General features: G+C 36.7%; 1 protein-coding gene across 2 annotated transcripts; it reads left to right on the top strand.

Annotated features, from left to right (window-relative positions):
* The first annotated feature begins 38 nt into the window (after positions 1-38).
* kcnc4 (potassium voltage-gated channel, Shaw-related subfamily, member 4) lies at positions 39-24,341 on the top strand. 2 transcript variants are annotated; one of them, XM_058389240.1, is made up of 5 exons: positions 39-212; positions 594-1,387; positions 16,551-17,487; positions 17,591-17,767; positions 22,873-24,341. In XM_058389240.1, exons 2-5 carry the CDS (start codon positions 770-772, stop codon positions 22,938-22,940), a joined length of 1,800 nt encoding a protein of 599 aa, XP_058245223.1. In that variant the 5' UTR covers positions 39-212; positions 594-769; the 3' UTR covers positions 22,941-24,341. The 2 variants fall into 2 exon arrangements, with proteins under 2 accessions (XP_058245223.1, XP_058245222.1); XM_058389239.1 differs by having other exon boundaries at positions 39-238.
* The last annotated feature ends 3,567 nt before the right edge of the window (positions 24,342-27,908 follow it).

Below are 27,908 nucleotides of genomic sequence, written 5' to 3'. Positions count from 1 at the left end.
GCTCAATCCGTCCCTCTGGGTTGGGGCTGTGCTGAGGGAGGATACTTGAGGAGATGCAACAGATCTCAAACCCAACAAACTGCCATCGACTCAATCCTTCTGCTTCAACACAGACTGAACACCAAACCATAGAAGACTTTCACTACGCAGGTTGAAGAAGATCTTGGTGATCGCAATCAGAGCATTTCTTAGAACTTCGACACATCCTTTGGGTATTTAGAGACAATGCAAAATGCAGGTGAGCGTCCTTTATGATTTTTTTTTTATTCAAGTTGCTCAGACACTTTAAAACGTAAAACTGGAAGGATGCGCGGGAACTATTTATGTTAAAGTTTCACACGCGCCGATATCTCTGCTTTACTTAAACGGATTATACATTGTCGCGGCATTTGAGCCGAAGGTCGTGAAATGTCCGTATATGGACGTTTGATGCATTTGTTTGGCTGAGGTATTTGCCTTTTTAAAAAAACAAACAAACAAAAAAAACATTAATGTTATTGTGTCACAGCCATAAGATTATTAGACCATTAACATGTTGTGTGGAAACAACCCGAAGTTTCCATGCTGATCTCGTGCGTCTGGTTGTGTTGCAGGCGATGTTCTTTGATAACAGGTGGGTTGTTATGTCTTCGAGGCCTTAGCGACCGTTATGTCGAACTCACGACACCGGTGCTGATAACAGCAAGTCCTTCTACTAGTTCCACTTGTCTTGTGATGCTCTAAATCAGATTAAGGGAGTGACCGGCGGCTCTCCTCTCCATCCAAATCTATGATCAGCTCGGTGTGTGTTTCGTCTTACCGCGGGCGCAAGTCGGGCAACAAACCTCCGTCCAAATCATGTCTGAAGGAAGAGATGGCCAGGGCCGAGGACTCGGACAAGATCATCCTGAACGTTGGCGGCACGCGCCACGAGACATACAAGAGCACGCTTAGGAGTATCCCGGGCACGCGCCTCGCTTGGCTAGCCGATTCGGAAGCGCAGCTGGACGCCAACGCGGAAACAGGACAAACGCCCGGCACCAACGAGTTCTTCTTCGACAGGCACCCGGGCATCTTCGCCTACGTGCTGAACTACTACCGAACCGGGAAGCTACACTGCCCAGCGGACGTGTGTGGCCCGCTGTTCGAGGAGGAGCTCGCCTTCTGGGGCATCGATGAGACAGATGTTGAGCCATGCTGCTGGATGACTTATCGGCAGCACCGCGATGCTGAGGAGGCGCTGGATATCTTTGAGCCGCCCGATCCTGAGGATGCCGACGATGATCGGGATGTACCGCGGCGCTTCGGTATCGAAGACTGTCCAGAGCGCTCCAGAGGCTGCTTTGAAGTTTGGCAGCCCAAAATCTGGGCTCTCTTCGAGGACCCGTACTCGTCCCGCGCTGCGAGGGTAAGAGCACAATCCTTCAAAAACCCAGTCCTTAGTCCACTCAGGGCCGGTGTTCAGTCATCCAGGTCATGAATGTCTAATAGGAGTCATCATTTGCCATATAACAAACTGACATCAATGATTAATTTAAACCACAGAAAGACAAAATATTTTCAGAGTAGGCTGGTAGTTGCTTTGACCCTTTAGACATAAGAATATAAAGGCTTCGTTAAGGTTTAAGTTCATACTACATCATGCGTCCCGTGCGTAAAGAGTCAATAGCAACAGGTATAGCCCTAAACAGCGTTCAATTTACTGTTAAACTTGGTTAAACTTAACTTAAACTTAAACTGGACTCTTCACATCTATCTTATATTTCTAAGATTTGACTATATATTTTATGTTGTACATATTAGATTTTGTACCTTATTCCAGATTAGGAAGCAGCGTTGCCAGTTTTGCTTTAGAATAACAGTGAATGAGATGAACACAATACCAAAGCTCCATATCAGTCCTTCACAGATTCTGTACACAGTCAGATGTGCTGTACTATTTAGAAAGTAGCAAATCTAACAATGCATGTACAAGACAAACTTTTTATAGCTCGTTCATCAAGGTCCTAAAATTGTCTCTTGTTTTACACTGTGAAAAAAATCTAAAAATAAATGTATATTTTACATGACATGCAAATTACAGTGCTTACATTTGACCGGTTGCATGAATTCACTACATTATAATTAACATCTTCAGATCCACTGTGACCCTGGCTGCGATAACGAAATTACTGAAGATAAACAGATGAATAATCATAACAGCAACACATGTCGTGCAATATCCCTTGCACTTACGGTTTCACTAAAAATAGTGTACCTAGGTTAATTATAGGAGATTATTATAATTAATGTAGTACATGGCAAATGCCCAAACTCCACCAAAAGAAAAGAAAAGAAAAAGATATGGTATTTGTATAAAAGTAGACATCAGCAAAGTCTTAGAGCTCAGATTTATGTTTTTAATGTCACATTTAACTTGAAAAACATATTAATATAAAATAAATGAATTGCACATGTATGTGTTAGTATTGGTCATGTTTGGAGTTAGCGGTATATATTTTATATTATGTTTACAGTGTTTGTTCACGTTCATAGTTTACATTGAGTTGTCTATTTTAGGTATAGACAAAAAGAAAACTTTGGTGCCATAATTACGAGAGGAAAGTTAGAAATTGGTTTGAATCAACATAATGTCTGTACCAGTGTTGAAATAATGCTATAAGTGGCAGGTTAGTATGAGTGCTTGACTGTCAATATTTATATTTAGATTGGACTTAGGCGTGTGTGGGTAGAAAGAGTCTGAGGTTAATTTTTTTGGTAGCACCCTAGCACAAACCATTTTCATGATCTGTACCTGGGTGTGCGTCAGACTAGACGACAAACAGAAGACAGAAACATATACACTGTTAGGTGGTGTTCATGTGCCAAAACCTTCCAAAACATTTGTATTGTAAACAACCTTATACCAATTAAACTGCCTCACAATGATTCATACTGGATAGAAATAATGGTCTAATATGGTTCTGATAGGTTAGTGTAACTCTGCCTTCAGGCAGTTGCTGAAATATAATGCCACAGCATGGTTGAATACTCAAATCAGGAAATTCATTTTATTGATTTATTTTTTTTCTATTAATTTTGTTGACAAATGCTTCACACAATCAGAATTTAATTAAAAGCAGATTAAAAAGAATGACAAAGTAAAAAATCATCATGTCTTCCTAATCATGAAAAAGGGTCCGTTTTCTCTGAGGCCACGTTTATGTAAAGAAGTATCTGTGCCGATGCTTTGCAATAGTCAAAGTTTTCCACCATGACAGAGTGCAGAATAACATGAACTAATTTGTCTTGCAGATGTTCTGTAACATTAAAATATAACTATAAATTGATCAAAAGTGCCCTTTGTTCCTAAATGAATTAAAACTGTAACCATTGTGCTGTTATAGGAACATATTCCAAACCATGGTGGTGTGATACAGCTGCTCCTATAGAAAAATAGCTAACACTGTCTGAAATGACCATACTAAGATGTGTTTAATATTAGATTTCAACCGCAATACAGAAGTCACCACAGACCGACAGTAACACCTGGAGAAGACAACATTGCAACATGCAGAGCACACATTGCTTCAGAAACTAATGAAACATATAAGATGACTATTTATTAGTTATCATAATGATACTCAACTGGATTTGCATTATAAATGCTGACTAACATACTCATACATGTCAGTTACTGAAGAATTATATTCATGTTAACTGATTTTTGTTTGTGATCAACAAGACCTGCGTGAGTGTAAATGCCCTTGGTGAAGCCACTACATTGGCCTTTGGAGCATGGAGCTCTCCCCATGGTAAATTAAGACGTAAGAAGGGAGGGAGTAAGACGACAGTCAGTGAGGGCATGCAATAGCTTAAAGGATACTCATGAGGCAGGGCTGTGAAATACGATGATATAATGTTGACATTGTTAGAAATTATGTCACAATACATGCTGCTGTGATGTGCTGATACATATTTTTAAAAACTTTTATTTTTAAATAAATGCAGACTGAATGGAACTTGAACACAGTTGATTTGATATTTAAGCAACAACCCAGTTACTATCATGAGGCTGTACTGAATATTGGCCAGTCTTTGATTTGGTTTTTATAGCCAGTATAACCACATGATTGCAAGTGTAATGTTACTTTTATACAACAGTTCAATACACAAAAAATTAATACTAAGCAAGTAAGTAAGTGATATTCCGGACACAATGTGGCCTAATGTTCTGTTTATTTTTGCTCCGCTAGTACAAATAGATCCCAAAGAAGTTCACTCACATTATAAATTGTCGGGTAACTGGCTAGCTAAGTCACATTGATTTCTACATTCCTGTTAAAGATGCTTCAAGTAAAATCATGTGTCCCTGCTTACTTTTCATCTTCATCTGCCCTGTTTTCATATTTTAAATCAAAAGTTATATTCCTGTAAAGTATTGTTTGCCATGTCTGCTGATAATGTTACTAACACAACTGTCCCAGTGCAGTTATATTTAATATAAGCACTCTTGGAATTCTGCTTGACCACAACTGAAAGAGAGAGAGAGAGAGAGAGAGAGAAAGAATTTAATACAATGCTACTGTTTTGCTGGGACTTTGAATGTACAAATGATCAGATGTTATATTGCCCACCTCAACTTATGAGTCAGATCAAGATAAACTGAGTGGGCACAGTATGGCCCCTATACAGTAATGTCATGAAATCATTAAGATTATCTCTCATTATATCAGAGCCTGTACAGTACATCTATATGATATACCCACATTTCTCGCCAGTGCACTATGCTGGTGCTCCAAGTGTCAATATATTCTTAAATTGTAAAAAAAAAAATCCATAAAATGTTATTATTGCCAAATGTGAAATCAGTTTAAATATTAATATTGTTATTATGTCGAGGATAGTTTATGTTTGCATGGAAAAGCTGTAGAATTTACAAGAAAAAAAACAACCCAAATACATCACCCTTACTTGTTCACATTGTACACAAGGTTGGAGGCTGCCTGAATGCATTCAACCACATTAAATTGCCCAATCTGAGCACTACATCAAATGAGTCTAATGCATTTTAAGGTATTAGATGTAGAACACATTTTCTGAGGTGATTGGACAGCTAACTTGATTTATGTGAAGTCTTCCTGAAGCCAAATTGTAGCTTGTGCATATTTATTTTCCTTGAGAACTGCTGTTGATTATAACCTTTACAACTATTACTGCAGTTTAACAGCTGGTTCAGTTCTCTCATGCTGTAAGCTGTGGAAACTTTGGTGGCCAGTTGTGTGACCTGGCTGGGCTTGTTACTCTGTATATAAAGTCTCTCTTTATATACTCTGTATATATAAATATAAACTCTTTACATACTACATGCACTTGTATATAAAGTGCACTACAGACTATAGCGCTTAAGCTAACATTAATCATGAAGGACTCAATTTGGATCAAATGCCATGTCTTAGTGTGGGTTATGAATCTGTTTTAATGTATCTCTGTAACTGTAAATGCACACTAAACATGCATGAGTTTTACTAGTTGCGGTTTAAAATCTTTTCTTTATTTGATTCAAAGATAATTCACATAATTAATTGTTTAGATATCAAGTTTACATAATCTCTTTCAACTTAATTTAGATATGGCATTCATTTGCAATACAGCACAATCCATACTACTGTCTTATCTTCCCTGTTGCTTTCTGTTTCTCTCTTTATCATTTCACCATTCTTAAACCAATTAATGAATCACACAGTCTGTATTTATGCACAGTATGGCAGGGGGTATTATCTCCATATACGACTTATATAAGATTGCTTTTTTCTCATTTGATTTCAACTGAAATAATAAACAGAGTTTAATATAGATTTATAGTATATGGTAATATATGAGTGAGAGGCACAGATACAAATAAATATCTAATAGTAGTCATATATAGTGACTAATTGTGGAAAGGATCCTATTCAGGATAATAATAGTAATGTTAAACACAAGATCATTGCAATTTTCTCAATTAAACAATATTGGTTCCACTCACATTTATTGGCTGCCAGCCTAGGAAATAGCACGTCCTATTTTTTTTGCCTGATGAACTCACACAAAGCTTAATATTTACTACTGACAGCAGCAGAAAGCGTGAACATGAGGCGGGAATAAAAAAGGCTGAAGTGAATAAACTGGTCACAGTTTTTTTTGTCCATGTAACAGGCTAATGGACAAGCTGACACTGCAGTCATCTGCTTCAGCTACAGCTCACATTAGATCTCAGTGACGTTCTTAATTTAATTCTAATTATCAATGTGTCATATAAAATTCAGACCTTGGATAAGTATAGTCTCAGATGAAGAAGATGTCTCCTCTATTCTGCTGTGAGCATACCAAAAATCTTAGCCTCTAGATACTTCATTTAATTAATGAATTAATTTGTAATGTCATATCTACATATTCCATAATGCCCTTCAATGCCTTTTTTTTTTTTACTATTTTTAGTGTCTTTACATTATCCATAACATGTTTCTGTATGATATAATAAGGTTACATCAACAATGGGCTTAAATATGTAGTCTAAATTGTGTTTAACTGAGACAGACCTGACGCCTGTGCACCTGTCTGATTACTGCGAAAGTCACCCCAAAAGTCATATTCTCACCTCTCACTATGCATGCCTAAGGCAACTCCAAATATGGCCAAGCCAGGACATTTCTCTTTAGGCTCATCTTGAAAACAAGCCTTTCAGGAAGGGAGGGGTCAAGCAGATACACTCCCTCTGCTTTAGCTAAAAAGCTCTTATGATATACACAACATTGTATAATGCATTCTAATGTCTCTAATGTTATGGAGCCAGTGGACCTTGGACACTAACATGGTCTAGGCTAGTTTGCCTCCTGTGGTCTGTGGCCGTCTCCCGTCATTGCTCAGAGCATTATCAGCCAGAGGGCTAATGTTTCCTGAATAGCTTCTTCTCAGGATGGCTAATGCTGTTAGGAGCAGAATTGAGGAGGATAATCGCTAAGAAGTGTAGCATCTGAGGAGAGAGGGGAAAGGGAAAAGGTACTATTGGGTATGAGCTTTCCACATGCAGATCAATCCACGTCCAGGGATGAACTGATTTGCAGTGATAAATTTCAGTTCAGGCTTTACTTAAAGCAGTGCCTATAAAACTGACATTCTGAATCTTCACATGTAGAGCTCAGTGTGATTCTAGACAGCAGAACTCCCACACATCACTTGTGCTGTTAATGCTGTACAATCTACATCTATTATAGAAATGAGTGTATTTTTTCTCCTTGACATGCACTTTGCTATGATGCAGAGCTATGGTAAATGTCACTGCTCAGACATGAGCTTCCTGGTTTTTTTTAACCATTCTGTGACTCATTTAAGTGATCTGGATCCACTCTGTTAACTTGTGCTACAGTTTGAAAGAATTACTTTGTGTGTGTGTGTGTGTGTGTTGTAGCTCTACCTCATCATTAGTGTGTTCCTGCTGTGGCTCAGCCATAATTAATCACTAGCTGGGTAATTGGCTAAGGCACGAGGAGCGTTCTCTCTTTGGCTGCTCTCTGCTTGCAGGTGTCTGTTCCTGTCAGTTATGCGCTTGATTCATTCATTCAATTCATTCAATAAAGGAATGAATAGACTGCTGCATTTCATTTGCAGGCATCAAAAAAACCTCTTTGGTCTGATCTAAATCCAAATCCAAATTAACATTTCAGGTTGCTTTTATGAAAGGGGCCTGAATTTCCCTAGCTTTACTGTCCTATGAGACATGATTTAAGTTCTTATAAAGGACTATAGTGTTCACTAATGCCAGATGCTTTTGCTGCATCTTTGAGTAGTTAAATTTATGCTTTTTCTAAACTACTACATCAGACTGGAGAACTGGAGCGTAGAAGACAGGATCTTAAAACTGATCCATATGACCACAATGTAAATATCCGCTGGCAATTTACTCTCCACATCTATATTGTGTGCTCAGAGTGCTTTAGGTACCTAGGAGAAGTGAGGTTAATGGTCTCACATATGTAAGAATCACCTTAAGAGGAACAGATTACAATGTCTTCAATACCATAAGGCAGTATGGGTCACTAACAGCCACTTTAAACAGTCTTTATAGCAAACATTAGTGCATACTTGAATATAACTTTGCAGTTTCTTTGGTTTTGATGATGCATTGAGGAATGTCTGAGGAGTTATGCTTGAGTGTCAATGCTTAAGCTTTCTTGGTAACACAACAACTACATAAGTGCTTCCTGCAAACTCACGTAAATGTCATTATCATTTCTAATGTCTAATTTCTCCATGAGTTATTTGATAACTTCTGCTTTCGGGGATGTTGATCCCATAGGGCCATTTGTAGTCATTGTGAAGCCATATGAACGCTGCCCTTAATTGTTACTGTGTTCAAACTGATACTCGGTTCAAACTGATAGCTGTTGTGATAATTCACCCTGCGGTGCAGCTTCTGATGTGTAGATTAGTTTGTCTTCACAGACCATTTTCAGTAATCAACGAGCAAGATTACATCTAAACCAGGCTGAGGCCTTACAGAGGCAGCAGCAGCTCTCAGTTCAAAGAATCCTGAAAAACAGATATCACTCATATGAGCTTTCAGCACCAATTTAACACACCTGATCTGGCTATTCTGGATTATGAATAGGATAATAGGTGATGATATACAATGTCATGACATTGTATATCAATATATGTGTTGATAAGTTTACATACCCCTTGTAGAATCTGTAAACTGAGAATAATAAAAGAAATAAGAAGGATCTTTAAAAATGCTTATTTATATTAAGTAGATGTACGTAAGCTGTTTCACATAGCAGATATTCACATATGGTCAACAAGACAAAATAATAATAGAATCTACCCAAATGAACCAGTTCAAAAGTTGATATCTGCTTGATTCTTAACTTGTTTGTCCTGATCATCTAAACTGCTCTTGCTCTTCAGAAAATATCCTGTAGTTCCTGTACCTAATTTGGTTTTCCAGGATCTAAGGTATATTTGACCCCTTTCCAACAGCAGCTATATGATTTTGACATCTTTTCACAGTTTGGCCAGTTGAGGACCTCATACACAACTATTATAAAAGATGCAAACAATCACTGATTCTCAAGAAGGGAACCCAATACATTAAGACTCAGGGCGCTGTAAACTTTTGAACAGGATAGGTGTAAATTATTTTGTCTTCTGGAAAATGTTATTATTTTATGTTACTTCTGAATAGCAGTACAAAATAAAAATAAAAAAATCTGCATGGAGTAAGCAAACATATGTCCATAATTGTAGATGTCACAAAAAATATTTCCATATGTCCCTGAAGGCTAAAAAATAGTGAACAGTTTTATACTAGCTGCAGTGTGCGTCATTATAAGCAGATACTAATGCTGGTAATTTGACAGAAATGTTCAATTGAAGTATCTATCTATCTATCTATCTATCTATCTATCTATCTATCTATCTATCTATCTATCTATCTATCTATCTATCTATCTATCTATCTATCTATCTATCTATCTATCTCATCCATAATTGCTGTTCATTCGAGTCCACACCCCTAGCGGTCTAAATGGGAACCGCAACAAGTGCTAATTACAGCCCCACTGGAGCACCGATCATGATGTCCCACAGCGGACAGGAGTGTTAATGGGATTGAGCTAGTTTAAAAAGCATGGTGGTTTCATAGGAAAAAAAAGCCTTAGTATCTTCCCCTTCTAAAGAGGAGGGAAATAATGTAACTTATAATGCATTAGTTGTATGTAGTTATATAAAAGGACAACATTGTTAAGTATAAGATGAATGCTGGTAACTTTTCATGTGAAATAGTACGATGATACGAACAGCTGCATTGATGCATTGATGGCAATTACGTAACTACACATACAGCAATCCCCTGTGTCATTTACCTCCTGCCCTCCTCTCTCTCTCTCTCTCTCTCTCTCACACACACACACACACACACAGATGCCTGAAAAGTCCTTTGTGTACAGTGTGTTATGATTAGTTCTCAGAAGGGCCTTTTATGAGCACATTGGTGTCTTCTTGGTATACCAGGAGCTTGTCACCATCAATCCCAGAGTACTTTGGAAAAGCTTGTGGGAGGCCTGGCCCTGACTGTTTAGCACTGGAATAAACCATTCAGCATTTAGGTAAACCAAAAGCTGAGGTTGTATCCTGCCTTTCTTCTGGTAATCCCCCAGTTTCACTAATGTTTTTTTCCCAGTGAAGAGCCTGATATTTCATTTGGTGGACTGTTTTTTAGGCAACCAAAATATTGGTATGGTAGTGTGTTTAGTTCATTTAAATTATTTTGAAGGTTTTGTTTAATATTTTATATTTTGGCAACATACTAAATATTGTAGTACAATAATGACATTTCTAATAATAATCATTACCACAGAATTGAAACTGAGTCCTGCAAAACATAAAAAAATACACCAAAATAGGATTTCAAGCAAAGTACTGACATCATAACTGAGATAAAATCTGGACTAATAGCTCTCACCTAACTCACCACTCAGATACATTTTCCATAATTGCGCACAATTTGGTGGTCTAAATGGCAAATTGATTCACAAAAGCAGGAGAAGAACATTACATTATCCACAGCAGAAAAAACAAAAACAAAAACCTTTATTGATTTCAAATACAATTTCTTCCAATGTTATCTGCCATTTAAACAATATAGAAGATCTGATTCAGCAGATTATTTTTATTTCCTATATTGTGTTTGAAGAAATGACGAAATGATGCCAAGCTATTTATCACCAAGGCTTAATGTCAGTATTCGAGCGAGGAGCAGTATTAAGTCCTGCACAACTGTCTAACAGATGTAAGCACTGAAATGTATGTTTTGGACTTTGTAAATAGAATGTGCTTTAAAAATAATGAATTGCCATTTAAGTGTGAAATAGTACGTATATTATAGGATTATTAATTCTAATTATAACTCTTACAGTTTCATGATTTGCTGGCTGCATTAAAGAAATCTTTTTGTGCATGATATGTTTTAAATGAAAAAATATGTTTTACTTCTGTTTTCCAATATATGGCCCAAACCTTTGCTTTTAAAGTTGGAGGCACATGATTTTCTAATAATGTCTTTCTATGCTGCAGTATTATGATTGCAGTTAAGGAGTCTAACCCAAACCTGTTCCAGCATGACAATGCTTTCCAAGGTTGCTTTAGAAGCAATCAGCTGGCCTGTGCAGAGCCCTGACCTCAACCCCTGAAAACTCAATTGGATAGTGAACTGCACCCCAGACCTCCAAACCATACATCAGTGCCTGATCTCACTAATGTTCATGTGGCTGAATGAGCACAAATCCCCAGAGCCACACTCCAAAATCTAGTGGAAAACCTTCCTAGAAGTGTGAAGGGGCATAATTTTCATGCTTTTGGAACACAATTAAGCACATATGGATACCATGTTCAGGCGTCCACATGCATTTGGCAATGTAGTGCATGTGTAGATATACTGTATTAGTTCTGTAGTAACTCTGAACACTGATGAAAGTCCTTTATTATTAATAAAGCTGTGGTAAGATCAGATATTTATTAAATTGACCTTTTTAGAAGTTATATAGTAGCAGATCACAGATTTTGTCTTTAATCTTGTCATCTAGTACCTCTTTAACCACATGAAACTCTGTTTCTTTTAGACTTTATATTTATCTGTAAGTGGACTGGTATCAGTCACTTGACATTCTGAAGCAGAGGTATTCAAACTGTGTGTGTGGGATGGGGTTGAAGGGTAAGATGGAATACAGAAAATAAATATTTATATGACTGTAGCAGACCTTTACATATTTTGAGCTCTGAACTATGCTAGAACAAGTGATCATTTCATTTCAATTCAATTCAATTCACTCAATACCATGGCAAAAGATGATGCTTCTTTTTTTTTATCATAAATAAATTACATATAAGCCAATCAACAAATTTCTCATCTTCAGTGATTCCACCTATAAAATAAAAAAAGAAGCATTGGAGCAGTGTCCTCACTATTTGTCAGGGTAAATGGAGAATGTTTTGAGTCTATTAATGTGAAAAATTCAGCTTAGTTCTTAGTGCATATTAGTTGACTACAAAGAGTAAAAAAAAAAACAACCCCCACTGCCACACCTACTTCCCAAATTTATGGTTTCTTGTATTGGCAAAGATAATTAGAAAATGATTAAAACAGCTGTTTGTTTCCTGGTCTCCCACATCAGACACAGACAGATTAACAGTTACAATGAAAACGTTTAATATTTTGTAAAAGGACATTATTCAAAGGATTTGTAAAAGGGTTTTATTGAAAAATGTGCTGTCTGTTTACCCTGTTGCTGTTTACTGTGTGTACCTCCATTCAACCCCTTTCCCCAAACACACACACACACACACACACAGGTCTATTGGGGATTTGCAGATCTGCTGTATTGTAGGATATATTTTTATACAAGCAATAAAAACCCTGAGCAGATGGGATGACTTGCCCGGTAACTTTTTCCCCCTTTGTTTTACAAGTGTACACTGCAGTAGTTTGAGTATTCAAGAGTTTGCTTATGTTGGGAGCACAGGTTACAAAATACAACTAATAAGCCAATAAGGATAACCTTAAATTTGGCCTAAAGGTGTCTTTATCACCATTCTGCACTTCACATACAAGCAAACTCAAAAACAAAATGATATAGCAAGCTATGCACAAGATGTAAGACAACCTGTCCATTTTTCTGTTATAATGTGAAGATAATTAACTAGTATTATATTGTGTATCATGTACAATTGTACAATTGTGTTTTCAAATTGTGTCCTGGTTGCTCAGGGAGCTGAGAAGCAGTAATGCTGTAAATGAGTGGAATTTTATCCTGCTGGCTAGACAGCAGGGTTGAAAGGGCTAATGCATTTGAGTGATATTGGATATTGTTTTTCCCAGAAGTCTAACTCAGATTGGGCCAATCTTATTAACAGAGCAGGAATCCCAGAATGAGCAACAGGTGCTAAACCTGCTTGGTAATATTCCAAAGACTGAGTGAGGCATAATGAACAGCTGCCATGGGAGACAGTGTGTAGCCTTGTCTGTAGACTAACACACACACACACACACACACGTCTGGAGCCTCTGCTGTGGATGTTACAATAGTAGTGCTATTGATGTGTCTAGATTAGATACACCAGGACATGTCAGTCTTGTCCTTATTGTGTGTGTATGTGTCTGTGTTTGTGTGTGTTGGTGTGTTTGGACATGTCTTCATATATTTGTGGGAACCAGATACTTGTAGAAATACATGACAGTTATCGAGACATTCGGCTTGTCTGTGTGTGGAAACCAGTTTCTCACCCCCTAAAAACTGCTTTATTTAGACTTTTTAAGACTTTATTTAATACAAAAAGTTACAAAAAATTAAAAGAGCTGAAAGGTTTCCTTCTAGTTGCTGAGGTTAAGCATATGGTTATCTTTCGGTACAGGACAGCTGTAATTTGTTGCTAATGTTGCTAAACATTTTTAAAAATATATTTTACACAAGAGAACATAAATGATTGCAAAGGTTAGGCAACATATTACAGTCTTGTGTTATTTATTTCCTTAGTAAATTATATTATTATATCTTATCAGATATATAAGATTAATATAAAAGTGTATTTTATATTTAGTGTATCCCAATGTAGTGTGTATCATTTTCATATATTTGTAAACTCTTCTAAAAACTACATATAGTGGTTGGATTTCACCTGTAAAGGTTTTAGATAATTGTAACACAGAGATAGTTGTACTCTCCAAATACGAGAAGAAGGCGATTCCATTTTATGTTCCCATTAGAAGTTAACCTAGTTTAAGAAACGATGAGAACACCTGCTACCAAAGATTATGGGGATTACGCAAAGTCTGTTAAATGAATGTGTCATATTTTCAGTCATTGCATTTTGTAGGCTTATAATTAATAAAGGTTATTCTGTCCCAGTAGATTTTCCTCCCACTGCTTATAAATAATGCAAATGTATGCAAGTAATTGAGAATATACACAGTATGGTTCTAATTCTGGCTTTATTAAATTCTGTGTATTTTTCAGGGGATATAGAAATTACATAAAGTGCTACACTGATATATAGTAATTGTTAACTGGAACCTGCAGTTTTGGAGATGCTCTGATCCAGTCGTCTAGCCCTCACAGTTTTCCTGCTTCTAACACATCAACTTTGAGGACAAAATGTTCACTTGCTGTCTAATATATCCCACCCACTAACAGGTGCCATGTTGAGGAGATTAGTGTTATTCACTTCACCTCTCAGTGCTCATAATGTTATGCCTGATCGGTGTATATCTCCAATATATATATCTTTCTGCTGACCTTGTGATCTGAAGTGCTAGCTCCTTGCCTAGCTAAATATAAGTTTTTAGGGATTAAAATTTTATATGAAACAAGTATATATAAACAGGGTTGGAGGTTGGAATTCTTCCACTATGAGGACACAAACAAACTTAATCACAATGAGCCCCTGTGCTTGGCTTGTTGGATTGTCATCCTCATTAGACAGACAGATTCTCTTCCTTTACTTCTTTGTTCATTCATCCCATTCATCCCTGCCTTCCTTTAGTATTCCCCTAATTGGCTAACAACTGTTTCTTGTTTGTTAACCTATTTAGTAATATAGCTTTGTCTGTAAAGGTTTCTTGGATAGGTGTCAGATATCCATTTTACATTATAAACTCCTTTACCTTTTCATCCATATTACAATATTTACAGATGCCACTTAAGCCTGTGTCTGTCTTGTTGGCAGCATATTAATCCTAAAGGAGTCTCGGTAAACAATGCATTCTGGTCTTCCTCTGGAGCCAACATTTCTAGCTTACAAGCTTACTTGTGCCATTCCCTTGCTATCCTGCTTAGGAGTCTTGAATTTTTTTTTTAGTTCTTATATCTATGGGTAGGTGACATAGCTAGCTATATAGGTAACTAATGCCAGCTAACATGTTACATACTGTAGGCTGCCACACAGGTTAGGCAACAACAGTTATCAAAATCAATGTGTGCAATTAATCTATGCAACACAGAATAACGTATGTTCATTTACAGTTGTAAATATATTGCTTAGTGGAATTATTTAGTCAGAGCAAGCATTTACCATCAAATATAATCATTATGCTGTCTTTTGAATAGGATGTAATGTTTCATTGGAGTGTGCAAGGCCAGCTTAAAAAGCTGTGCATTGGTGCTTTTACATATGCAGTATTTACTGTGTGTAAAACCCTGGTGCTCACTGTTCATTTTGAGCAAAAGATCACAGCAATCATGGTTTCAAGCGAACCCAGAAGTGACCCAAACATGTCTTATTATTTGCAGGCAAGCAAGCTGATTAATTGCACTATGAGGTGCAAGGTGAAGCAAAGGACAGGGGCAGTGCTACAGAATTGTGATATGTCCTGGATCTCTAAGCAAATGTAATACAAGCAAATGTCATATTTCAAATCAAGGAATAAATTTTCAGCCCTATTTTTTTTCTTATATTATGTGTAGTAAAAAATCCAACAAATCAAATAGCAGCCAAGCTGGAGTACTGATTTTGGTCTGATTAAGGCTCTGTAAAAATGGATTAATAGGAGTGAAAACAGACAGCATATTATGTATAAAGTATAAAGCAACGTAATACTAAATGATAAATTTTGATATAATCTGTAAGATAATTAATTACCTAATGATTTATTGGTCCCCCAGGCTTCTCATGCCTAAATTGTTCATATGATTATTAACTTGTCTGTCCCTTTGTGGTATTTATCATGGTAGTTGTGCTGAAATGAAGGCCAGCCTGCTGTGCTTAATTGAGCTGAGGAAACCACAATTGTTCCAATTAATGGAGATCTATTTCCACACAGCATATTTGTATCATTTGTATTAGTTTATTTTGCTATTTTCAAGGTCAAACAATATTAATTGTTTGACAGGATAAGATTGGGCTTTAGTTTGAATGATGACATTGTGTCTTAAGAACAGCGGGTGCATGGTGTATTTTGTCATTGCTTGTTATGGCTTATTATGTTGCTTGTCATGGCTTATTGTCATTAGTAGATTTCCCAGATTTTTTCCTCAGTTTTATTGGAATTTGATCTTAAAACCACCTTGTGGTGGACATTTCTAGCTTTTGATTGAAACACTATGTGATACATAATTATTATAATCTCCTATATTACACACAAAACCTTATGTATTACATTACACATTGTAATGTACAAGAAAAAGCAATTGTTTATATTGAATAGCTGTATAACGTGTGTTTTAAAGTTACATTGCCAACCTCCATATATTTCACAAAAAACTTTATGTACTATGCTGAAAGTATTCTATATGTGCATGTACTCCCTCCCATTCAGCTACTCCAATTTCTTCTTCTTCTTCTTCTTCTTCTTCTTCTTCTTCTTCTTCTTCTTCTTCTTTTCTCTTCCTTTCAAGTGCCTTACTATGATGATGTTTTTGGATGTTTTTGATTAGAATAATCTAGACTGATGTTCACTGTCACTTTTAATGTTTCTTAGTTCCGCAAGTGTTCTTGTAACTAATATGTTTACTTAGAGAAGAGAACATTTGTGGTAACATGGTCATTTTTTTATCTTGCAGATTGTTGCCTTTGTCTCTCTCTTTTTCATCTTGGTGTCTATCACCAACTTCTGCCTTGAGACCCATGAGGCCTTCAATGAAATCCAGAACCGTACCGAAATGATTTTTGATGGCAATGCTACCAAAGTGGTGTTCAGTCTGGAGGTGGTGACGAATCCTGCACTAACACTGGTGGAGGGCATCTGTGTAGTGTGGTTTACATTTGAGTTCCTGGTGCGCATCATCTGCTGTCCTGACAAGTTGCTCTTTATCAAGAATATGCTGAATATCATTGACTTTGTGGCCATTCTGCCCTTCTACTTGGAGATTAGTCTGAGCGGACTGTCCTCCAAAGCTGCCACAGATGTGCTAGGATTCTTGCGAGTGGTGCGTTTTGTGAGGATCCTGCGGATCTTCAAGCTGACCCGTCACTTTGTAGGGCTGAGGGTGCTTGGCCATACACTGCGTGCCAGTGTTAACGAGTTTTGCCTCCTCATCATCTTTCTTGCTCTTGGTGTCCTCATCTTTGCTACAATGATCTACTATGCAGAGCGCATTGGCGGACACCCTGATGATCCATACACGAACAACCACACTCATTTCAAGAACATTCCGATCAGCTTCTGGTGGGCTGTGGTCACTATGACCACACTGGGTTATGGGGACATGTATCCTCAGACCTGGCTGGGTATGATGGTTGGTGCACTGTGTGCATTAGCAGGCGTTCTAACCATTGCCATGCCAGTCCCTGTTATTGTGAACAATTTTGGTATGTACTACTCCCTGGCCATGGCAAAGCAAAAGCTGCCCAAGAAGAGGAAACGCCACCACAGAAACCCTGACACTGTGCTGGACTCTGCCTCATTTGGAAAATCTGAGAGCAACTCGCATAGAAATAGCACCCAAAGTGACACATGCCCTCTTGCACCTGAGGAAAACATTGCAAGGACCCGTTCAGGTAAAACACTTGTATTGTGCATTCGACAACCACTGAAACCATAAAAAATTCATAGAAACTGAACTGGACAATTGTGTCCTTTGTTTGCTTTGTTTTTTGTTAGACTCAAAGCAGAATGGCGATGCTAATGTAGCTCTATCAGAGGATGAGCCACTCTCTCCCAGTGAGAGGTGGTCCCTCCGCCGCTCACACAAACGAGACAAGTGCAAGAAAGAGGGTACCTCCTTCCTCCTGACATCTGGAGACTTTTCCTGCAGCACTGACCCCACCATCTGTACAGGTACAGAAACCAGAGCATAACCACCAATCAGGCTTAAAGAGAAATAACCTTTAATAAATTTAAAAAAAAGTGGCATAGACATTATGGGTTCAAGAGCCTACAGCCACATCAAACCATCAAACTGCTGTCTGAGAAGTGTATTTGTTAATTTTTAAAACGTTTATAACTTTATACACGTCTTATCATCAAATTAACAATATTTTCTCATAAACATTGAACATTACCTCATCTTATTTCTATTGGACCTAGTTAATATACCTTTAAATTCTACTATGAATGCATATAAATGCATAGAATAAAATTTGACCAGTTTCTATATAAACTCCATATGATTGCTTAGTCTCCTAAAAAGTTTCCAAGAACAGAGAACCTATGGTGAATGCTAACTACATTGTAGTTGCATACAGCTAATTACCAGTAATATAATACATCCAATATAATAGTGAATGAGCAGCAAAAGCAGGATGAAGAAGTGTGTGCATAAAGCATCTCATTCACTTGACATTCTTTATTACCCGGTGCTGTCAGGTCGACCTCTTTTGCCTGTCTGATTCACGTCTGAGCCATTACACTCCTCACAGCTTGATCGGCTAGACTCTGATAGGCTGTAGAAAGGCTGTCTCTGGAAATGATGCTTGAAGGTTTTTAATAAAGGATAAGTGCTGATAAGTGCAAAAAGCACTTTTGAAGCTTTTTTTTAATATATATATATATATATATATATATATATATATATATATATATATATATATATATATATATATATATATAAATAAACATTAAGTTTAAAGCTTAAAATGGTCTTATTCTATTGGCTTATTTCTCGAAATGAACACTAAAAATAAGCAAAATTATCTAACAATAGAATGTTATAACAATGTTATGCTTCAAATGTGTATAAAAATCTAGAAATATGCTTAATAATCATGCATAATTTTTTAACTTAAAAAATATTTGCCTTTATTCAAGTTTTTATCTCCTAAGGTATTATTTTTTGCACTGAACAATTGTTGCTTAAGGAAACATTGCTTCCTAGATGTCTCATTTTGTAAACTAAAATAATTAAAAGAGAACAAACATTTATAAACAATGATATTGGAGACCAATGTTTCCCAATCCTGTGCATGAACCCAGCATTTTCTTATTCTCTTTCATCACAACTGAGCCAAATAATCAGTGTATAAAATACTGAGTAGCTTGCCCTTTGTAAGTAACACAGAATTATTTACACACAGAAATTGAGAATCTCAGGGAGTTTTTCCTTGCCACCGTTGCCTTGTTCATTAGGGGTAAATAGCAATTTAATTTAAACTTTATAATTTTGGTTCTGTGTTTCTATATTCCTGTAATGCTGCTTTGATACAATGTCCTTTGTTAAAGGCGCTATACAAATAAACTGAATAAAATTGAATCTGTAACTTCTAACCTCTAACTTTAAAACATAAGAAACCAATAAATAATATTCTATAATATCTGTGGTGTCTGTTTATTTGAGTTTTATTTATTTAACCTTTATTTAACCAGGCAAAGTCTTGTTAAGATTTTTCAAGAAAGACCTGGTTAAGATACAGCATACAAAGCAGCATTCAACGTTTCAACAAACAAACAGACAAAGCACCTATACAGTACAGTTAGTATTATGTTTTAAAAAGAGAGGGTAAAGAGCAATTATATAAAGCGAGATTTACTAATAGAGCCAGCTTCCATATCAATTAAAAGCAATTTGAATTCTCCCAGTGAAACGAATTCAGCTAGATCGAGGTGTTTGTACAGTGGTCTTTGAGGAAGGTGCAGCATAAGCATACTCATTTAAGTTCCTGCTGAAAACATGCGTAGTGCTGCACTGTTCTTCATGCTGCATTTTCTCAGCATTCATGCTAGACTCATGCATAGGGCAAGCAACCTGCACAGATGTGTTGTGATGGATGATTTCTCTACTAGAAAAGCTGTGTAATTTCCCCTGCCAGTGCTGAGAAAGATGCATTCTGAGTAAAAATGGCAGCTGTGGCAGCTGTGGCCTCGGCAGAAAATGAACAGCGATTAAAGGCTCCATGACCAATTCTCTGTATGCTGTTTTATCAGTAGACATGTCATCACCAGGGTTACCACAGCTATTTAAGACTATGTAAACTAGTCCACTGATCAAAAATATCCAGTACAATTCCATTCTTTCTGAAAGCCAGTGTTTAACTCCAAATATTTTTTAATACTAACTAGTAACAGGGTGCAATTTTTATTGTGGCAGTATAAAAAAAAACCCCACCTAATTCTAAACATAAAAGTATATTGTTTTCTATTACATATGTGTTTGAGAGGTAAATGTGTATAGAGAATGAGGGCAGCAATTCACACAAAAAAGTAAAAATAGTTTTTTTTATTATTACCCTTGGGCAAAAAAGTGTTGCAGTGAGAAGAGAAAACAGACCTGGCAACCCCTGTTCGTTATCAAATGTACTGTGCAATATGTCATAAACAAATACCCTCAAGATGTCTGCAAGCACCTGTTTTTACTGAATCACATCCGTATAGAGACATTATGCATAGGATGACACTATTATGAAATAACCAATCAGTATTCATCACACAGCTCCCATTTTTAAAGCTTGGTTCTTCTCCAGGAGAAATAAACAAAGCTATAAAATTTTGAAAATGTGATTAGTCAAAATATTGCAACTGCATTCGATCAAGGCTACACTGTTAAATGCACAAAAGAAATGAAAATGAACTAAGAGTTACATGCAACTTATGTTTTGTTGAATCTGGTTTTATATTTGGTTAGCTTCAGGCCTGACTCAGTATTTTGGTGAGGCAAGGGTCTATTGTAAAGGTTCTTTTCCAGTCCAGCGTGTTATCCCTAATAGCACATTGGCTTTAAATTACACACACTTGCGACAGGTGTAGGTGAGAGGACTTAGCTGCTGGATTTAACTTCCAGTATAAGTTCACTGGTGTCTGCTGGAAGTCTTCCTTTGTCTGCCTCCATTGTGCCATCAGAAGGATCTTGTTGTGAGCTGCTATCCCAAGGAATGGCCTGAAGTTATTTGTCCCTCTGAAATTCTCCTTGGTCAGTTGACATATAGCAGGACCTAGGCTGTTCAATATGATGGCTTACAGTACCCTGGACGGTCATCCATCTGTTTTTGCTATTGAGTTTCACTCACACAGGGTCTCCAGGGTGTAAGGGTTGCAATGATTTGCTACTGTGACATTTATTGTAGAAGTAAATTCAAGAGTCTTTTGCTTTGTTATCTTTTGATAATTTTTTTTGTCTGTTGATGTTTTAAATAGAATTAACATCCTTAGATTGAGCTTAAGCTAATTAACACTATTTCCATAACTATCTGTAACCATCTTTACCAAGGGTGACAATAATTCCAGAGCTGACTGTATAACTCACATCTGGTTTATATACTATATATAAAACCTGCCTGATTAGCGTCTGGCTGTGAGCGGCGCTGTCAGTTTTAGGTTGCCTGCTTTTTGCTGGAAGTATAATGATGTGGCAGGGCAGACAGTCAGTTCTGAAATTCAGCAGCAGCATCACCACCAAGCAGATGTGAATTACGGATGTTCTCCTGGTCCCCAGTGACATCCCTCTAATACACTAATTGCTGCTAATAGGTTTTCATAAGCAGCGTTGGTGAGCCTCAAGGCTTCCTTAATAAGAACTGTATGGTGGGATTCTGCTGGGTGTGTGAGAGATCCAAAGGGGTCTGGTTTAAATCACAGAACTGTGGTGTATCTCTGTGTACACTCTTAGATCAAAACATGTGGACGGTTGGCGTGAAACCACTGCACAGCTTTACAGCCAAAATCTTGCTGTGATATTTTATTAAAAAATAACACTCGTGCATATCCGAGTGTTATTTCTATGCATAATAGGACCATTAAAGTGTGTGTTGACTCAGTAAACAAGCTAATTCTTATGCTGTCTGTTCCAGTTAGTGATGTGTCCACTCTTTTGGTGAACAGTGGCAGCCTCTTTGCAAATCTAAACAGATTCTTTTGCTGAAAGTTCATTAAAATATTGTGTTTATGACTCTGCTTGAGTTAATCTGCTACACTGCATCTGTGACAGAAATTCATTAATTGAATCTTTTCAACATCTGAGTTGCTTGGCTCAGCATAACAGTTAAAGCCACTGGAAACAACAATGTTAAAATGTGTGTGAATAAAGCAGCTTAAGGATATGGTTGCATTGATGCTTGTTATATTATGTAGTGTATTGGGGCAATGAAGAAATGGAGAGGACTCTCTGTGAAATATTCTCATTGAATGAAACAGCATGATAATATTAACATAGAGATATTTACTAGATATGTCACTGCAAATATGTAGCCGGTTTTACATTTATTTATCTCTTTTTACCAGAGGAAAAAAAAAAATCAGTTTTTAGGGTGCCCATGTTCAGCATTGAATTTCTTTGTCATGTCAGACTGTACTTTTGCTCATATAAAAATAGACTCTCGGGCTTGAAGAATTTCTAGTTTTCATAAGTATTAAAAACATCAACAACAACAATACAGAATTTTTTTCCCCCACAAATGTTCATATCTTTAAAGCAAATAGTGATATCAAACCCATTTCTGCTCTCTAAGATGCCCTGCTTGTTCATAAACGTCTAAAATTTGAAGCTGCTACCTTCAAACACTAAAATTCTGTGTAAGGTTATCCCAACCGAGGTAAACACATCTCAGACTGAAAGCCAACAGTGTCTTGACTAATTTTATATTAATCTTGTGGTGATAAAGTAACTCGTTTGCTTAGGCTGATTGAAAATGTTCCATAAGTCGATTTTCATTCTGCTGGCAGAATGAAATGCCCATGTTCTGGTAAAAAGAATTAAATTGATTGAAGTATAATGTTATTTTGTTCACCATAAAGTCGAGTAAAAGTTTGCTGAACAATTTAAGTGTTACAAAAAATCTTTTGGCTGGTTTTGAAAAATAAAACCAAACTTGCAAGTACCTGTTTGGGGTCTGAAAAACCTGGCTCTTATTGTTTAGCTGAACTGAGCTGGAATTATGTGGTTATATATATAATGGTCACATGGCTGAGATGAAGCTTAGATTTCACTGTTCACTTTTTTTTTTTTAACATTGCAGAGACTTGCAAAGACACCCTCACAACCACTGCCAGCTACGGCCAGACAGAAGTGACTACGATGACGTGAAGTGACATGATTAGATGAACAGGAGAGAGTCTATCCATCAGAGATACTATCCATTTGTGTCTGTTGGACTCCAGTCATTCATCCAGCAGTCCCAGTTGTACACACAACACACGTTCCCCTTCACTAAAGTACAACACACCTGTCTGCACCCCAGCATGTTGTTGCATGACAACTGTACTTAATATTTTAGGCACATTCAAACTTTGTGTGTACTGTGTGTCATCTTATCTGAAGTGACTTTGTCAACGACATTATGGAAATCATAATTCTCATTCGAGCGATAATTTCACTGACCTGCAGCAAACTGCATATTTTCCAAAATAACAATCGAAAGTTTCATAAATCTGTAGTAGGTGTAGCTCTATAAATTGTCAACCTCCTTGTCAAACATATTGGGAGGTTGGATTTGTTTTGAATAAAGAATAACATTTCCAGGTCTGTATCTGATTAGCATCATGCCAGAGGTTTGCTGTAGAGACAGCAGAGCACACTGAAATGAAAGAAGGTGCTCATAGGAAGCTGTCTGGAAAAATGTTTAATCATTTACTTTGAGTAGCCATTTTCAGGTTATTTTGATTCAAGGTGTTTGTTCTCCTTTTAACATTTTGATTCTGATTATTTTACGGATATTATAAAATCAAAATTTAATTAAAAAATAGCATTTTTTATATTAATAAACATGCAAACAGTTTATTGCTTCATTTTATAATGTCACTGGTTGAAAGGGGACCAAGCATCATTACTGTGTGTGTGTGTGTGTGTGTGTGCGTGCGTGCACCCTTACTGGACTACCTAAACCTCCTTTACTATATATGTGCTGTATTCTGTTCCCGCTGTGCCTACTGTCATGTACTGGAGAAAATCATTGAAACAAATTAATATTTTGACCCATGGACAGAAGTATATAAAGTATAGTCTTTAAAATAGGTGCAAGAAGTCTTTTAGTCTTTTATTTCTTATTAGTCTGCCATAGTTGCCTTATGTTTATGAACCAAACAAATGTTAGTTTTTATTTTAACCTACAACCCTACATTTAAAAAAAAACCTCTTTGTAAATAAAAGCACACTTCTATGTAGCACAGTATATTAGGCCATTGCATATGTTATAGAGTTAGCATAATCATGCCACAAATGCATTATATCACATTATGGTATCTGTGTATAAACCATAAACAGAGATTATTTTTTCTATGATTTTTTATTTTTATTTTTTATGATTTTACTGTCTGTGTTTTGGGAAATGGCTTCTCGTATAGACTTGTATGGTACTGTGCAGTAACTCTTAATAAAACTGTATAATGTGTGTCTTGGTGAAGCTGTTTAACATTTTGTATCATGTAGGCATGTTTCTATGCACTTCTGCTGGAATACAATTAAATAAAATATTCCCTAATCTGCAAAGCTGGAATGTTTCTTATAAAGAATAATCTCCTTATAAAGCGTTTCCTTGTGCAGTGTCAAGAGAACAGCTGGCCTTGGTGTGTATTTTGGTACATTATTGTAGTTTATTTGTGTAAAACAAGGGCCATGCCAAAGCCTTCTTCTATCTGGCCACATGCAGACACCCAACGCAGCAGAATACACACACGTCACCATGGCAATCGGGATAAATAAGCCCTTCTAATTATTGTTAAGCTCGCTTGTTCTCTCTGACTCTCTGCTGCTTTGTCTCATTGCATCTCTTTTATCTGTCTCTCTGTCTCATGTAGTGAAAGATGATGGTAACTGGGTTCATGAGCTATTTATGGACACTGTCACATTTTACAGCAATCCAAAGGAAAAGCAATGTAACTGAGAACTAAATGGCGACATTGTTGATAGTCTTTTCAAGTGTAATAGAATGCAATTTAATATCTAAATATAAATAAATACAATTTAATTTGAAAGTCTACACTTATCATATTTTATGGTAATATTTCACTTAAGGTTCAACTAGTTCTTAGTCAGTTGCATTATTATTAACTGATATTAGTTACTAGTGTAATAGTTACAGTGTTATGGGTGTTAATGGAGGCTTAACAATAATCAAACACGGAGACCATGACGAGCTCTTCATGCATAGCCTTTTTCTTTCTTTATTTTTAATAATACCGACCCCCCAAGAAGTCACTGATGCTCCCCCCAGTTCTGCTCAATTTTCAGCAAAAATAAAAGTCCCTTAGAATATTTTCCAGTCAAAACAAGAGTCCATTCATAACTACAAAATATGATTAACAAAACTTTGAATCTTCTTCATTCCACTCTTACACTAAAATGACCAAACCATAAACTTCCTTCAGCATTAATACACAAGGTAAGAGATTAATGTTTGCATTAATTAATATTTATAATTATAAGCTGTATTTGGTTTTCACCAAACATGGTGCTGTGCATGATAAACAAACATCCAAAGCATCGTTCATCGTTTTATAATAAAAGACTTCCACTCATATTTAAGCAAACTTGCAAATACTTTAATGTTATTACTAAGGTGTGGCACATGTGGCACATGGGTTTCTTCTGGGTTCTCTGATGCCTTCCCATTGTCCAAAAGCATGCAGGTATGTGAGATGTTCTAGGTATTTTTCCTAGGTATATGAGTGTGTGTGTGTGTGTGTGAGAGAGAGAGAGTGGGAGAGAGAGAGGGAGAGAGAGCAAGAGAGAGAGAGAGAGCGAGAGAGAGAGGGAGAGAGAGAGAGAGAGAGGGAGAGAGAGGGAAAGAGAGTGAATGGTGTCCTGTGCCATCGTATCCAGGATAATTCCAGGATAAAGTGGACAATGAATATGTGAAGGGAATGAATGTAGCGCCTTCAAAATGTTATTTATTAAACCAATGAAATGATAGTAAACTATTTATAACTGACTACACCATTTACAAATGACAAATGACTTATTTTTAAGTTATTTCTATTATTATTAACCCTTTAATAAATATATGAATTAAGTGATTCTGAAAACAAATAGCTTTAACAGTTGAAAGGGTTTCTCAGTTTCTGTCCACTGCTTCCATGAAGAGCATCTCAATTCACTGTCAAGATGATGCAGTTCAGTTGGGCCTTAGAACTGGGGTTGAAAGATGTCAAAAAATATATTATAATAATTAATGATCTTTGTCTTTTGTTTAGTTTATTAATACTATAACTATTTTCCCACATCAGTTCATATTCCATATAATTTCTCCTAATCGCATATTTGTGTTATTTGTCCCTGAATTATAGAACTTATTATTTAGGTATCGGATTAGCACTTACTTTGTTGGGAGCACAACAGTTACCTAATAGGCTAATTATCACTAGTGTCTCTAAGGATTATTCAGGTGTAAGGTATAACACGAACACAGAGCATGCATGCAGTATGGCCGAGGATTTCGACCCTGCCATGCACAAAATAAGCTTACAGGAAGAACATGATGGTTAAATTTATCAGTTAGATCAGCTGTCTCTTCCACTCACCCCACCTTTTGTTGTCTTTTTTTTTTTTAACCCCACCAACCCAGTTGTCATGGCAATATAGCACACGGTTGCCATGGGGAGATGCTCATCTGCCTCTTCAACCGGGTCACGAATATGGCCAGCTGGAAGGTAAAAAAAAATCAGGAAAGATTTCTATTTAGTTGTATTTGCGGCTGAAGAGAGAGTGTGGAAAGTTACAGCTCTGTTGAAGCCAAGGACATTGTGTTTCAGGCCTTGCTAAACAATTTGAGCTCCCTAGTAACTTCTGTTTGTTATTCAGAAGTGTTTTTCGAATAAAGATAGTGTGACACTTTCCATGTTTTATTTTAATGAAGAGTGTTTGCTCCGAATAGATTGCATAATATTTACTGATAGACTGTAATGAAACTTGTCTCATTTGAGGAAACAAAACAAAACAAAACACTAAATCATTCCAGCTGTATAGTCTGTAGACAATCTCCGTTTAGAGCATTTATTGGCTTATTGGATAGTTATGAGCTTTCCGAAATGACATAAGGTTAGGGTTGATAAATATTGACATGACGGATGATCTGCCATGTCAATAATCTGTAAATGAAGCATGTTGATGGTAGAAGAGTTGGACTCTTAATTGCTAATCAAAGACATTCGCACTGCTCTGTGTCCTTAAGAACTAATGAACAAAAATGTGGCACAAAGGGTTGTCATGGCAATGTCAATGTTTTGTACCCCCGAACCCCCACCACCACATCTGAACCCCCCCTTCTTGTTCCCTCACCCTTTGTCATTTCAGAATTCGGAGAATAACGAAAGACAAGTCCTACCACAATCCCCCAGAGTCTGGCTGAGTCAATGGTGTCAGCTCTTGCCTTTTTCTTTAATTAGCTTCTCTGTTTATGTGTGAAGAGCTTCGGTTATTGGGATTCAGTATTTCATCATGCTTGTGTTATACACACTAGGCTTTTGATATTGTTTATAGAGCACCTTTCTTTCATCAGGAGGATTCGATTGTTATTGCCTGCTTGATTATTTTTTTCTACATGTCACTTTTGTATCTGTATTATGTTCAATTAATTCTAATTTAAGTAAGAAATAAAACATTAGGGACATGCTATTATAGGCAAATAATCAGTGACAGGGTGGTGGGATGCTACCTAACATCAGGTTACTGCCCCAAAGTTGATTATTTTCAAACTGCACCTCACAAAGTATTTAATTTCTCTTATATGACAGACATTTCCAAACGAAAATTTACATCCTTCCCTATATATATTGTTTAGAATTAAATTAAATTAAATAAAAAATTAAATTAAATTAGCTCTTATTATCACTCTGGCAGCTATAGTCACCTTGAAAAGAAATTTCTCCATCAAGTCTATGTTTTTATTCAACAGGGCCAAAATAAGAATTGGTGGTCTTTATCAACTTCCATAAAACAACCAAATCATCTCAGGTGCCAACAACAACAACAACAACAGATTTCAATATGTATTCATTTATACCCAAAAAGTAGACCAATGTTCATAATCCAGGAAGGAAAAATGAGTACACTCTATAA

The sequence above is a fragment of the Hemibagrus wyckioides genome, linkage group LG05 (assembly GCF_019097595.1).
Source record: "Hemibagrus wyckioides isolate EC202008001 linkage group LG05, SWU_Hwy_1.0, whole genome shotgun sequence".
Taxonomy (NCBI): domain Eukaryota; kingdom Metazoa; phylum Chordata; class Actinopteri; order Siluriformes; family Bagridae; genus Hemibagrus; species Hemibagrus wyckioides.
This window is presented reverse-complemented; position numbering and strand designations above follow the sequence as displayed.